Source organism: Diabrotica virgifera, chromosome 8, assembly GCF_917563875.1.
Source record: "Diabrotica virgifera virgifera chromosome 8, PGI_DIABVI_V3a".
Taxonomy (NCBI): domain Eukaryota; kingdom Metazoa; phylum Arthropoda; class Insecta; order Coleoptera; family Chrysomelidae; genus Diabrotica; species Diabrotica virgifera.
This window is the reverse complement of record NC_065450.1, coordinates 43,431,437-43,447,302: the sequence shown is the minus strand read 5'-3', so window position 1 is coordinate 43,447,302 and position 15,866 is coordinate 43,431,437. Positions and strand designations below refer to the sequence as shown.

The window sequence follows — 15,866 nt, the reverse complement described above, 5'->3', positions numbered from 1 at the left end:
TAAATAGAATTGTTGCTAATAAATCCTAATAGTTAAATGTTAATAAAAACTTTTAATTGGAAACCAAAAGGAAATAAGATTCCCATGTGTAAATGTTATGTTTAAGAATAATAAGATATAGCAAATATTAAGCAGTGATTGCCATTTAAATAAAATAAACAATATTTTGATTATAATTGTAACCCATATGTGTGTATTATTTTACTCTTTTCTTTCCTATCCCGATTAGGAACCATTGAGAAATACTTAGAAGCCACGTAAGTAAGTAATTAATTTTATAAAAAGCCCTGAGATTGAAAACATATTGATATGTGATCTGGTAAATTAATTAGATTATTATAAATGCATTGATTAAATTAAATGACATATAAGAATATTATCTCATATCAATAATCAAGATCACATCAACTGTCGTCCAACGTGGAAAGCATTGAAAAGTATTTCTAGTGGCAAATTTGAAGGATAGAAAGAGTAAAGCCGGTATTTGAAAATTTATATGCCTGTGGTAAAAAGTGAGATACTTACATTTGATAACATAAAATTTTAGATCTCTTTAGGTACAAATTTTGCATAACTGATTTAATATTTTATTTTACGATATTTACATTTGATATATTTATTGACAATTTATAATATTTGGGTGAGAAAAAGTCGTCTTGGTAACATACTAGTAAAATTTCATATTTGGCGGGGACAGTACTTCTTGAAAACAAATGTCTGTGACAAGAAGCCAAAGCAAAGACAATAAAAAACAAAAAGAACATTCAGACCAAGAAGATATTTTAGACACGACAATCATGGCATCAGAACAGCAAGAATTATCAGGAATAGATAAACTATTACAACTGATGCAACTCCAGTCACAAAAACTGGATGACAATCAAAGAGAAACAAAACAAGCAATGGATAAAAATCAGGAAGAAACATAAAAGAAAATGGATAAAGTGGATCAAAAAATGGATGAAACACAACAAAAAATAGATGAAACACAACAAAAAATGGATGAAACACAACAAAAATTGGATCAAAAAATGGATAAAGTGGATCAAAAAATGGATGAAACACAACAAAAAATAGAAGAGAACAACAAGAAAATGGAGGAACGCATAGAAAAGTATGAAATGAAAATTAAAGATCACATGCAAGAACAAGAAATGAGAATGAAGGACCACATGAAAGAACAAGAAATGAAAATTCAAAATAAAATGAAGGAGTTAACGAATTGCCAGAAAAAAGAAATGGAAAGTTTGGAAAACAAGTTGGAAAATGCTATTCAAGTAGACAGAGAAGAAGTGGAAAAAAGAATCACAGAAATAGAAAAACAAGTCACCGAAAACAGGATTCAACAAAATGTAGGAGAAAGAAGAGAAATGGTTATACATAGCACAGATGACGTGAAGATAAGGTTTGGCGGGGATGTAAGAAGATTACACCCAGTGCCGTTCATAAATAGCCTGAAAAAGAAAATACAGCACATCGGAAATTTCGAAACAGCAAAAGAAACTATCAGAAACCATCTAAAAAATGAAGCAAGCCTATGGTTCGATTGCAAAGAAGAAGAATTTGACAGTTGGCAACAATTTGAACAAAAATTTTTGAATTATTTCTGGGGAAAAGTCCAACAATTGGAAATTAACAAGGAATTGCAAAATGGGAAATACAATGATAGGATGGGTATATCAGAAAGGACATATGCATTACAAATTTACTATAACGCAAAACATTTACAATATAATTACTCATCGGAACAATTAGTCGAACTGATTGCAAGACATTTCGAAGAAACGCTGGAAGACCATATCACATTGCAAAACTACAAAGACATAGATAGTTTATGTCAATTCCTACAAATAAGAGAATCACGTTTAAGAGAAAGAAAATCAAGAAGGTCGCGAGAAGATTACAGGCCCCGAGAAACACAGGATTACAGAGATAGAAATCAAAATAGGAGGGACTATACAAGACGAGATTTTAATCCCAGAAGGGAAAACGAAAATAGAGACAACGGAAGAGGAAATTATGAACAAAGAAATAGGCAATGGAATGAGGACAGAAATCGAGAATACCAGAATAGAAACACCACACTCGCAAATCAAGAAAACAGAAATAATGGTAGACAAAATGAACAGGGATATCGAGAAAACCGAAACAGATCCGACAGACCAAGAGAAAATAGAAGAGAAGTAAATAATACCCAGACAGATGAATATGACGGAGAGAGACATTATGACGAAAATATAAACAACGATGAGCAACCGTCGTCTTTTCACGACGGCGCTCACTAAAAACCACAAATCAAACAGGAATCTTTTGTAACCCCAAGGAGTTTATTAAATTGGCAAGAAACAACGAAAAGAAAAATGGAGTTAATTTAAAATTTGTGGATGGATTTATCAACGAGAAACCAATTAAAATTATGATAGACACTGGATCTGAAATAACATTGGTCAACAGAAAACTAATAGGTCTGGATCCCGCGTATGAAAAAAAAGTTGATTAATAGCAAGCTGAAAATTTGTTAATAGATTAAGGGTGTCTAGTAGGATAAACTTTGATATATGGGAACACTGTAACAGGGGCAGTTTTAATTGTGGAACAGGTTAAAAATTTGGAACGGTCAGACCATGAAAACGGCACATTTATTTTGTCCGACAGAATAGACTTAAACTCTCCGAACAGAGATTAAACTCTCATGTAAAAATCAGACTGCTATTTATCACCTGTCATAATTCCTGTCATATGACATACTCTAGATGTTCCACTCATTAAAACGCCCATTTGGTGATAAATAACAGTCTGATTTTTGCATGAGAGTTTAATCTCTGTTCGGAGAGTTTAAGTCTGTTCTGTCGGACAAAATACATGTGCCGTTTTCGTGGTCTGACCGTTCCAAATTTTTAACCTGTTCCACAATTAAAACTTCCCCTGTTCCAGTGTTCCCGTATATCAAAGTTTGTCCGACTAGACACCCTTAAGCTATTAACAAATTTTCAGCTTGCTATTAATCAACTTTTTTTTCATACACGGGATCCAGACCTATAATAGAAGAAGTTAACTTAACAAATTTAATTTACAAAATACCTAGACTAAATTTAGTGGGCGCAAACAAACGGACATTGGCAACTATAAATGAAGGCATACGAGTAATGGTACGACTGGGTAAGAAGATGTATGCATACAATGTGTAATAATGCCAAACATGTCACATGACATGATAGTAGGAGTTGACGAATTGGCAGAAAAACATGTAGTGATATATTTTAAAAATAATACGATGAATCTAACAGAAGAAAAAGAAGAAGAACAGGACAAGGAACAGGAGAAACAAAATACGGACGAATCAGGTAAAGAACAAACAGTGGAAATGAATTTGGCAACGAAGCAAGGACAAAGAAGAAAAGGGAGAAAAAGTCAGAAAAAGACAAAAGAAAATGAAACCTGTGGCTCCTCAAAAGAAGAGTTGAGCCCAGAAGAAGAAAAATTGAGAGTATCAAAAGCAAAAGAAAACTGGGATTCCTCAAAAGAAGAGATGAGCTCAGGAGAAGAAGAAATAAAGCTAACAAATGAAAACGAAAAAATATGATCGAAACAGTGGCATTTGAAGAGGAGGCATATGAAAACGAGGATGCAGAATACACGGTAAAAGTATGTGAAAAATCTGAGGAAAAAGACAGAAGATTGATATGGGAAAAAGGGAAAGACAACATAATAGCCGACACTCTAACACAGGATGAGGACACTGAAAATAAGGAAACAATTACTCTACAGGTGGGACTAATTAGAGTAATACAAGAAGAAGGGGTATAAGACGTAGATTAAAGTAAGGAAATATACAGGGAGTTGGTTTTGCCTCGAGAAAATTTATTTAAAAATGCAGATAGATTTTATCAAATACAAGGCGGGGATTTGTTATATTTCTATTTGATCTGAAAATTGAATTTTGATAATTATAAGCAGAATTCAATTTAATATAAAATATTTTCAATTTTCTCAGCCACGGGCATATAAATTTAGAACAACCTGTATACAACAAATTGTTATATTTAATTTTAAGAAGTGATTAGAAGAAGCATACGAAACTCGGGACAATGCGTTTAGAATAAACAAAGTGAATGGCGCGTACCATTATCGTTGTTCGCGGAAGGTTCGATCATTAGCCTATGCTAAATAAGACTCAGTTGAAATAGATAATAGTTCATTATCGTTGTTCGCGGAAGGTTCGATCATTAGCCTATGCTAAATAAGACTCAGTTGAAGTAGATAATAGGTCATTAACTTTTGTAAATAGTAGAAAGTAATTTTAGAATGGGAATTAACTATTTTTTTTGAAATCCATTAAGCATATTTAGAAAGATTAAAAATTGGTTTTGAGGGAGACTGCGAATGAGAGTTGGTGGTGGAAGGTTGATTTGTGAATCTGGAAGGGATATTTAGAACGTAGGTGAATGACTGAAAAGAGAGATCAGAATGTTTTGAGCTGTCGAGAAGTGAAGTCCAGTAGTAGACGGTAGTGTACGGAGAGTGAGAAAGCCGGTGTAGTTCCGTGAGTGTGGAGTATCTATCGTGGAACGAGAGGTAGGCCAGGTCGAGAGTAAAGAACCTCCTTGAGCCAAGAGTGTCCCGGTAGTTGATTGAAGTTTCGAAAAAGGTAGAAACACGGCATCACGACAGAAGCAGGAACGGAAGCTATACGAGCTAGTTTTCAAAGGAGAACATTACTGGAAGCCAGGACGAGGTTTTGATCGCAGCCAAGGATAGCAGGAAACGGGTTTTGTGTGAAGACATTCTCAGTTCACCAAAAAAAGGTCAGTCTCATTTGTTTGGACATGAATGTATGGGTTTTTCGTATTAAATACCACATTTAAAATTGAAGAACAAAATCAATAATATCAGAAAAGCTTCATCAAACTTAAATAGAATTGTTGCTAATAAATCCTAATAGTTAAATGTTAATAAAAACTTTTAATTGGAAACCAAAAGGAAATAAGATTCCCATGTGTAAATGTTATGTTTAAGAATAATAAGATATAGCAAATATTAAGCAGTGATTGCCATTTAAATAAAATAAACAATATTTTGATTATAATTGTAACCCATATGTGTGTATTATTTTACTCTTTTCTTTCCTATCCCGATTAGGAACCATTGAGAAATACTTAGAAGCCACGTAAGTAAGTAATTAATTTTATAAAAAGCCCTGAGATTGAAAACATATTGATATGTGATCTGGTAAATTAATTAGATTATTATAAATGCATTGATTAAATTAAATGACATATAAGAATATTATCTCATATCAATAATCAAGATCACATCAATACATATTTTATTTAGACAATTCATGAGGCAACGCTGTCGAGATATATTTTGTTGTATGCTTATTTTTTGTTTAACAATAATGAATATGTTGATTTTCACCCTTTTTGCAAAAAAATTCGTTGTTTTGACTTCTGAACGATATCAAACAGTCGAAATTCGATAAAACTAAAAAAATTGACAGCGTTACCTCGAGAAACTCATAAGCTACTAAATTCTTTTTGATTTTTTTTGTTTACCATGATCCAATGATGAGTTCTGATATCCACCGCAAAATTCATTGTTTTTGAGGTATTTTTAAAAATTTGCTACTGTTGACTTATTTTTTCAATATTTTTTCTTGAATTTTTTCTTTAATAATCTATGAATTGTACTGAATATGACTATTTAAGTTAAAAATAAAATGATTCTACAATATTTAAAAAAAAATGTGCTTGAAATATTGATTTCAAACCCTACGCCCCCTTTAAGGGTAGCTATGACACGGTTTTGATAGACAACCCATGCAAGTCGTATTTGTCTATGTATGAAATTTAATAAAAAAAACTGTTTTATCCGGAAAGCAGATGGGTGCAGGTCGACCTATATTCGGATCATTGACTAATAGTCGCAGTACTTAATAATTACGGCTTTAGTCGGCTTAATAAAATGTATAGGATACTAAGATACGGTCTCTTCCCAATACAATGGATGGAAGCTCATGTAATCATTATACTTATACAGAAGCCAATAAAGAACCACACATTTGCGCAAAATTACAGGCCGATTAGCATACTTCCAACAGTCAGCAAGGTAGTATAGTGAGCTATCCAAATCAGACTCCAATCAGAGACAGACAAGCTAAAATTGATCCCAGAACCACAATTCGGATTCAGAGCTCAACATTCCAGCGAACTACAAGTAATCTTACAATAGGGTGACCAAATCATAAACTAAGAAAAACACATCCAAGGAAGGTTTGGGGGCGATACCTTCCAGCTAAGAGGGGTTCGAGGATCCTCCATCGGGACGTAATCATTGAAACATACTCTTTTTAGATAACTTGAGACCTGTGTGTAAATCTTTTTCAATTTACTTATGAATATGTAGTTTTATCTAAATTGTGTAGCGTATAATAAAAAATAAAAACAACAATGTAGCTGTGAATACCTACTTATTTATTATAACATAATTCAAAACATCATTTAACAAGATAACTAAAATTGTAGCCAAAGTAAAAATATGATTATATAGGATTTGAATTGGGGATTTTTTTTTCGTTCCAGACAATTTTAAAACTTCTTTCTTTTCCAATACAAAGTTGTAAAACTCGAACAGAACAGTCTATTCTTAAATTGTAGAGTTCCTGCAAGATTGCAGGAACTCTCCACTCCCATCTTGTTCCTTTCCCTCGTCCATTGAATATTTATAAGCTAAAAGATTCTTTCAGTATTACCGTTATGGGCAGGGATCGCAAACACATACTGGCATATCTCCAAACATTCAGTGACAGTGTGCTGTTCTGGACTGGTATTTCTCCAAACCTATTTTTCGTGACACTGGGGTGGTTTTTTATCTTTATCAGTCCATTCTTTAATTTTTTCTCTTACAAAATCCACTAATATTGCCAGTTAATCAAATAGCAAAGTATCATTTATACTAATGCTTTTTTCATTGAAGTAACAGATAAATTCTTCAATTTGTTCCCAACTGGTGATCTCATTCAAAAGCACATTTAAAATTTGAGAAAGTAGAGAACGGTACATTCAATGTTTCAAGATTCTGTATGCAGATTTCATAAAAGCCATTAACTTGAGTTCTGAAGTTAATTTCGTCTTGCTTCATAATACTGCCACGCTGGTCACTCTCATCAACCCAACGTAAATACGGAACATTTAGGCGTCCCAGGAGTCCAGGAGACTTCTTTCGGGACCCCGGGTTCGATCGTTATAAAACGGGACAATCCTGTTTTTAAGTGACGTTTGGTCATCCTATCTTACAAGGACTGACAGAGTACTAGCAGCTGGATTCAACTACAAGCATGAGGACTCACAGGATGAGGAAGAAGCAAATAAGCAATGAGAATTAAATGAAGACTTATAAACAGCATCATCATACCCATCATAACATGCATATCTCTTGAATGGGGACACACATGTTACATGTATAACAAAATAAGATAAAAGCAGCACACAAAAGATGCTTAAGAGACAGTGGCGGATCTACGGGGAGAGAAAATAGGAAAATCCCCCCCCCCCCAACAAATTGTTGATGAAACTTAACTGACATAAAACTTAAACCACAGACAGACAAATTTAACCCAATAAACCCAATTAACGGAACTTAATTCATATAAGTTATTATTTATGTCTTTTATATAGTTTGGGTTTATCTCGTTTATGTCTTTTTGTTGGTTGTTCATTGGAAGTTCCCGCCCCCCAAGGGGATATTTCCCCTCCCAAGCAAATGTCTAGATAGCTACTGTTAAGAGAAGCTGCAAATGTGCCCAAATATCTGGTCTAGTTCCCTAAAGTAAGGGCACTCGAGTTGATAGAGAAAAAGCCAGCGAGAGATATTTGTCGCGTTGCAGGGTTGTCATGTCGAGTTGTCGAGTTGGACCCTCAATGGAACGGAAAGGTAGCCAACTATCGGAACTTAGGAGAACACTAACTCTAACTTATAACTTTATTTAAAGTTTACAACATCCATATTCGTAAAGTTACGAAGATGTTGTTTCGCGGGGTAGTCTTTCAGACACCCATCTCGCACGACTGCTAACTAGCATAGTAACGATCTTAATCTTAATATGAACAATAATGCTTCTATTTTACCCCTCTGCGGGCTTTTTATATCTTCCTATAATTTGGACTTTGAAAGTAAACGGTACGTGAGTATCCAAGCGGTACGAGAGGTTACCCAAACAAGCTCCGTCAATCAACCTTCGCTTTGTTTGTGATTGTAGAAACATCTTCTGTAACAACCTAATTATGCTTAAATTATCTACATTTTTTTAGATACATATTATATTACACAGTAAGGGTTTTTTCTCTTACTGTACTTACATATTATTAATAGGAAGATGATAAGAAAAATATTGAGTCTGATATAACTTAAAGTAGAAGGATCTACAGAAAATTTATTAAAAAGCTTAACCGATAAGAGGAAAAGAAATTGAAAACATATTAACAAAAAAAACATATTTCTTATTTAAAACTGCTGACTAAGTGTACGTAAAATTAAATTGCATATACTGACCTTCATCACTGTAATGGAATGGAAACACATTTTATCTCTAATGGTGGGTTCATAAGGAAGGTGTAAAGGAGGAGGTGGTAATCCTCCATACGTCATTAAATCCGGTTGGCTGATTCTTCTCATTTTTCGACCTACGTCTCCATCTCCAATTTCCTTCTTATCTATCGGTATTGCCTTTACTTCCACCTTCATGTTTGGTACGAACACCATGTCTCCATATTGGTCTCTAGTGAGAACCTTTAAAATAATATTAAATAATGGTAGGGGAGCCCAAGCGAGGATTTTTGCAGTTACTCGAGCGCGTCAGATTAGCATGCGGGGAGAAACCTTGTACCCTGTAAATGTACCCCTACCATATTTTGGATCTTAATACAGGGGCGTTCGTGAAGGAGGGGGCCGAAAAAAAATTTCTATCCTTAAAAAACTCGAAATCGTCAGATTAAGATAAGTTAGTACATGCAGTTAGTAAGGTAAGTTAGTACATGCAGTACAGTGTATATTTCAAAAATCTGACGGTTTGAGCGGGGCGTAAGGAAATGGGCGAGTCACAAAGTTTCACAAAAAAAGTTTTAGAAAAATTAAAAAATACGTGTTCAATAGTTTTCAAAAATCTATCGAATAATATTAAACACTGCCCCCCACGGAGAGAGGTGGGGGGTAAATTTTAAATTTTAAATAGGACACCGCGATATTTCGCGAAATGAACATCAGATCGAAAAACTGCAAAATACACGTACTCAATGTTTTTGAAAAATTTTTTGAATGACACCAAACACAACCCCCACTGACTTGGGGTGGGGGTAACTTAAAAATCTTAAATAGGAGCCCATTTTTTATTGCTGATTTAAATTCCTTGCGTAAAAATAAGAAACTTTTATTCGAAATATTTTTTCCAATTATGGATAGATGGCGCTATAATCCGAAAAAATGATTGTTGGAAATGGAAAATTAAATTAAATAATGGAAAGCCCACTTAAATGAAACCTTAACTTAACTTTTTTTGGTTTCAATAGGTCCCCATAAAGCTCGAGTGACTGCACATTTAGCATACTTTTCTCCCCTATTATAATGCATTAATCAATAAATTAATAGGATAAAATAAAATAATAGAACAATATGAAAGATTTATTTAGAAATCGCCCACATCCTACAGGCTAGATGAATTTAGAAACTCGTTTAAAAAGTTTCCCTTATGTTATTTTTCTCTTGTCTGTTGCTTTTAAAATTGTAAAGTATTCACAAAGCATCTGTACAGCCATTTTAATTTAATCTTTTTTTGTGAAATGGGAAAGACAAATATATAGAATTATTTAAAAACCGATCGGACCCAGCCTTTGCACGTATAGTAAGTACTTTTCTCACGTGTCTGTTTTCAACTAATTAGTTAATGCATAGTATAACAATATTATTTTCTTACCATAATAATAGCAGGCCATCCGCATCGCAAATCTTCTCTCGAATAAACCACTTGGCATTTGGTTGGATCCACTCTACTTCCTGGTTGTAACCATTGAGCTAGACGGCCACCACTGGAACCAGCCACACAGTTGACAAAATCTCTAAGGAATAGTTTTTCGTTGGAATGAACACTGGAACAAAAAGAATTTTTTTAAAAACTGTTTAACGAATTTATTCTGTTTAGTTTATTATGCTTTGTTGTATGGTGTTGAGCTCCATCAGTAGCTATGGAGAAGAAAACACAAGCATTTCAACTCTGAATGCTTGAATATAGACTATGGAAGAATCCTTGTTGCCACTATAATATGCCAATAATACACCAATAATGACATACGCGGCAGAAACACGATCCGACACAGAGAGGACAAAATGATTGCTCGAACCAGCGGAGATGAAAACTCTTCGAAAAATCGATGGTAAGACTCTATGGGACAGAGCTAGAAGTACAGATATACGACGGAGGTGTAAAGCGGATAACATTAATAACTGGGTAAGAAACAGAAGAATAGAATAGAATAACCACATAAGCTGAATGACAACAAATAGAGTAGTGAGGACAGCTAGAGACGGTTCCCCAATAGGAAGACGATCAGTGGGAAGACCACGAAAACGATGGAACGACAACTTACTAGAGGCACATTGAAAAAACAGACAGAGTCATGTCTATACAAAAAGAAGAGGATAAAGAAGAAGACTATAATATGCTGTCTACGTCGCATTTATTTTTTAGCTTGCTGTCTACCTAAAGATGAGGTTCACCTGTGAGGCTAAACAACATCACAATCTTTTCTCAAAAGGATTTGCACACAATCCTGAAAAGCAATAAACCGTTTATAGGCAAAATGTTTATTGCTAACTAGTAATAAACATTTGCAGCAATATACAATAAACTTATTTCTTTATTATTATATAAATAACACCATAATTTTTTCCCAGAAGGGTTTGCGAAAGTAAGAACCCCTCTTTTCAAATAATTGGCCTGGTAGATCTCCAAAAATGAGTTAAATCTTGACTATAATCCGTTTGAAAATTATTGATAGCACAGTTTTTACGACGCTGATTTGTGTTGTATGTTGCATTGTATTCGATGCTTCGATTACATTATTCTTTTCTTCAATTTTTTTCAAATTACGGATACTCATCATCATTTTATTACATATTTATTACAATATTTTAAATTTTATTACAATTATAATAACTATTTTATTATCACTTTTACGAAAAAAAGTTATTCTTCATAAAATGCTCTCCCTGGTCTAAAATCTAAGATACAACCATCAGATATCAAACTTTTTTAATTTTATACGAGATATGTAAAAAATATTAATTTTTCTTAAGAGTTAAGTGCCTTTATTATTCACAATATTTTAATTAGAAGGATATAATTGAACACTAAAACCAATTTTTTAATTCCAAACAACTTTTCTTAATAACAATTTTCGATATTTAACGATACTTTACTCTTGAGTGAAATTCATATTTTTTGATATACCTCGTATAAAATTCATTAAATTTGATATTTGATGATTGCATCTTAGATTATATACGATGCAGTATTTTATAAAGAATAACTTTTTTTTCGTAAAACTGGTAATAAAAAAGTTATACATAGGTTCCAAGTTACGCAGACATACTGTATAAGAGCTAAAAAAAAATTTTTTTGCTGAACATTTATTATTGTTAAAGTTTATTATTAAATGTATTTTAGGTAAATATTACAGAAAAAAGTTTTGATCACTTTATATAAACATTTTTTAGCTGGTAATTTTTGGTTTTTGTATTACATTTTTGTTATCTTTCTTAATTTTCTCAAAAAGAAATAGTCTATTTCATTTCTAAAGTAAAATAATTTTGTGCATTTTAAAGGTTACATCCTAAGCTTTAAAAAAGCACTTATAAAACTGTAAAAGATCTTTTCAAACTTGAGTAATACCGTCTTAAAATGGTGGTAATTCTATAAAACTACGAAGATTTCAAAAATTACATTTTTTTTTAATGAAACATCATTTATAGTGGAGTCAATGAAGGTGGATATGAGTTATTACCTCAGATTTCGTTGAACCTCCATCGATTTTCATAAAAATTGGTGAGTAGTTAAAGGATACCTCAAGAAACAAAGGTGACATAGTGCGAACTTGCGCTTTTTGCATTTTAGGGGTAAAATACACCCCTATTTTAAAAATTATTTTTTAGATTTCTGAAAGTGCAGTCACTGTAAGTTTTCACTTCCTATTTTGTTGAACCTTCATCGATTTTCATCAAAATTGGTAAGTAGTTAGAGGATACCTCAAGCAATAAAAGATATATAGCATCAACTTGAGCTTCTGCATTTTAGGGGTGTAATACACCCCTAATTTTTAAATTGTAAAAAATGCAGATTTCCGCAATATGGCGCAAGTAATCTCGTTTAATTAAGAAAAATAAATATTTTTTTATATTTATGTGCATGAATTACATTTTTTTTTAATTTTTCAAACCTTCTAGTAACCAAAAATCCGAAAAAAACAAGTCGAAAATCACGAAAACCTTATTCTTCTATATTTCTGAAAGTGTAGTCACTGAATGTTTTCACCCACGATTTCTTTGAACCTTCATCGATTTTCATGAAAATTGTTGATTAGTTAGAGGATACTTCAAAAAACAAAAGTGATATGGCACCAAGTTGCGCTTTCTGCATTTTAGGGGTGAAATCCATTTTTTTTAATGATAAAAATGCAGATTTCAGCATTCTGGCTCAAGCAATCTCGTTTAATTAAGTAAAATAAATATTTTTTTACATTTATGTGCATGATTTATAATTTTTATTAATTTTTTAAACCTTATAGCAACCAAAAATCAGAAAATTAGCAAATCGACAATCACGAAAAAAATTAATCTTTTATATTTCCAAAAAGGCAGTCACTGAAGGTTTTCACCCCTGATTTCGTTGAACCTCCATCAATTTTCATGAAAATTGGTAAGTAGTTAGAGGATACCTCAAGAAACATAAATGATGTGGTACCAACTTGCGCTTTTATCCTGGGGGTAGATGTTACCCCTTCTCATGGGTGAACACTATTTTATTAAAAATAACCCCATAATTAGATAGAGGAGTAAATTCTAAGCAAACTTTCTTTTATCAAGTTTATAAATTTTTTATTTAAATAATATTTCATAATTTAATAAAATATTATTGGTACAGTAAAACCTGACAATAACGGCCACTAAAAATAGAAAACAATTGGCCGTTATAGAAATGTGGCCGCTAATGCTAGGTTTCCTTTTCCACAAATACATAAAATATAATTGAAAATTTATTTATTTTAGTAATTAAAGCAAATCTAATTAAATATAATTCTACAAGCAAACGGAACATACTAAAACTAAATTCAATTTACTACAATATAAAACAATATCTATACGAAAAATCAACTACAAGAAAAACAGAATTTTTGTTTGTGTTACATTTTTTAGATAAACGAAACATACTAAAACTAATTTAATATAGGTAATACATAATATAAAACAACATACTATAGCTACTACGAAAAATACGCTTATCAATAAAGTATCGTCGTGCTTCCATGCTATATTCAACAAAACCAACTTGGTAGGGCCTTTAATTGGATATCGCAAATTACTTTTTCTGATTTTGTCTGCATATATATTATGTTTGAGGAATCCCTTTTTTTTTGTGAGACTGGATATAGGACATTTCTCAAGTATGAATTCACATTCATGGTATATCGTTGCTATACAGGGATAATAATCTGTGCAATGTTATGGTACAGGCTACGTTAAATATGAAGTAAATGTGGAAGATATACACTAGTTATTCATTTCAATTTAATTTGATTGTTTTTTAATCGTTTAGGTACAATATTTAAAATAATTAAAGACATAAAGTTAGGGATTTCAAAAATAAATTCAGTTCTCACTGGCAGGGTGGGAAATAATAAAGTGCCATACAATAGCATTTCATTACAATGCTCATTACAGGCATTAAAGGCTGCTCCGTTTGAGAAAACTCATACTCTCAAACTTTGAGAAAACACTCATTCAGTTTCGACCAACTCTGTATTAGCTAAAATTTAACGTTTTGCTAGATTAATAATGTTTAACAATAATAGATTATATTAAAAATTACTTGAACATAAATTGATTTTCTGATGTCAAATCACTACAATTATACAGGGGGTGAATATTGCTATGAAATTTGAAAATAAAAACGTAATTATCTTTTAAACTACTTCGTATAACATCACAAAACCTGATATTTTAAGAAATAAAACATAGAGGAGAATCTATAAATGTAAAAATATACAGGGTGTTCCATTAAACAAAAAATAATTTTGTTTCACCCTGTCAATATGGGTGGCCCTGTATATTTGGAAATGTATTTAAATTCTGATATTATCTATGCCCCAATTTCACCTAAATAAACTTTTTTCGTATCTCCTACAACAAACGACTAATTGGACTTCCCACAACCTGTATACATACAAAATCTCCGCTATAAATTTTTTTCAAAGAAAATGTTATTGGTTTTTTTAAAAAAACTCCGTTAAATTTTAAAATATGAGATTTATTCAAAAACCATTACAAAGCTAAGTAAAAGTTCTATAACACTGTATTAAACACAATTTTCTAAATCCTTTATTTTTTTTTAATACAAGGTGAAAGGGCCCCGGTTACATGGTTCTCGCAGTAAAATTTAGGTTTTAAATGTTTCTATCTCGGTTATTTTTTGTCATAAAAAAATATTAAAAAAAGAAAAAGCTTAAATAAAGTTAAAACTAAAATTTTGTTCTCTACCATTTTTTAAGTATATCGAGTATTTTTGGAGTTATTATCAATAGAAAATGAAATTCACGAAAATTTGAAAAATTCTAATTTTTTTAATCGTATTTTTTTTCAAAAATATGCATTCTAAATCGGTCAAAATTGTTGAAGTTATTACTCATGTTAAAATAAATAAAGTTTTAAATGGGTTACTATAAATTTTAATTTTTGTGGAAATGACATATGTTTCATTTTTCATTCTCCCCTAAAAAATCTGAAAGGGTCCTCTTATTTCCATCATAACTTGCTTAATTTTGATGCTATCGACTTCTTATATAGCTTCTTGATAGTTACCTTTAAGTACTTTATTAAAATGTTTAATATCTATATTTAACAAAGTGCATCGTTTTCCTGTTATTTAAGCTTGAATACTAAGATTTGAGTACTCGCGGAAAAAAATATACATTCAATTGCATATAACTCACTTTGTATATGTAATAAAGGATTTTTCGAATAAGGAGCTTATTTATTTTTATATTATCTTCGATTTTGGTAATAATAACTTTTTTGAAGAAACTTATGGTTTTTGAGTTATTTATGAAAAACTGCTTTAAAACATGGATTTTTTTCAGGAAAAATCAAAACTTTTGATCTTTAATAACTCAAAAACTATTGATTTACTGAAATAACTTTATATAACAAATTTTACTTATAATTTGTCCCTCTATCAATTAGTGGTATTATTTTTAATAAAATAATTTCCACCCCGAAGAAGGGGTGGCATCCCCCCCCCCCCCCCAGGGTAAATGCGCAAGTTTGCGCCATGTCACCTTTGTTTCTTGAGGTATCCTCTACATACTTACCAATTTTCATGAAAATCGATGGAGGTTCAACGAAATCGGAGGTGAAAACCTTCATTGACTCCACTATTAGTACGACGCTTGAAAGGTAAGTTGTGCAACATTGAGAATTTTATAAGAAAAATTGTATTAGGTACACATTTTTAAATCATTTTTAAACAAAATTCATGTAAGGCTCACTTTCCGCCCCCATCGTACTTATACCCATACATTTTATTTCTTTTTATTATAACCATA

General features: G+C 31.9%; 1 protein-coding gene across 4 annotated transcripts in view; it reads right to left on the bottom strand.

The window, feature by feature from the left end:
• LOC126889923 (E3 ubiquitin-protein ligase MYCBP2) overlaps positions 1-15,866 on the bottom strand; it is a 743,799-nt gene that overhangs the window by 168,310 nt on the left and 559,623 nt on the right. For all 4 annotated transcript variants that reach the window (XM_050658657.1, XM_050658658.1, XM_050658659.1 and 1 more), the window contains exons 25-26: positions 9,968-10,139; positions 8,551-8,787 (exon numbers count right to left, since the gene is read on the bottom strand). In XM_050658657.1, the coding sequence (XP_050514614.1) occupies positions 8,551-8,787; positions 9,968-10,139 (409 nt within the window). The remainder of the gene's footprint in view (positions 1-8,550; positions 8,788-9,967; positions 10,140-15,866) is intronic.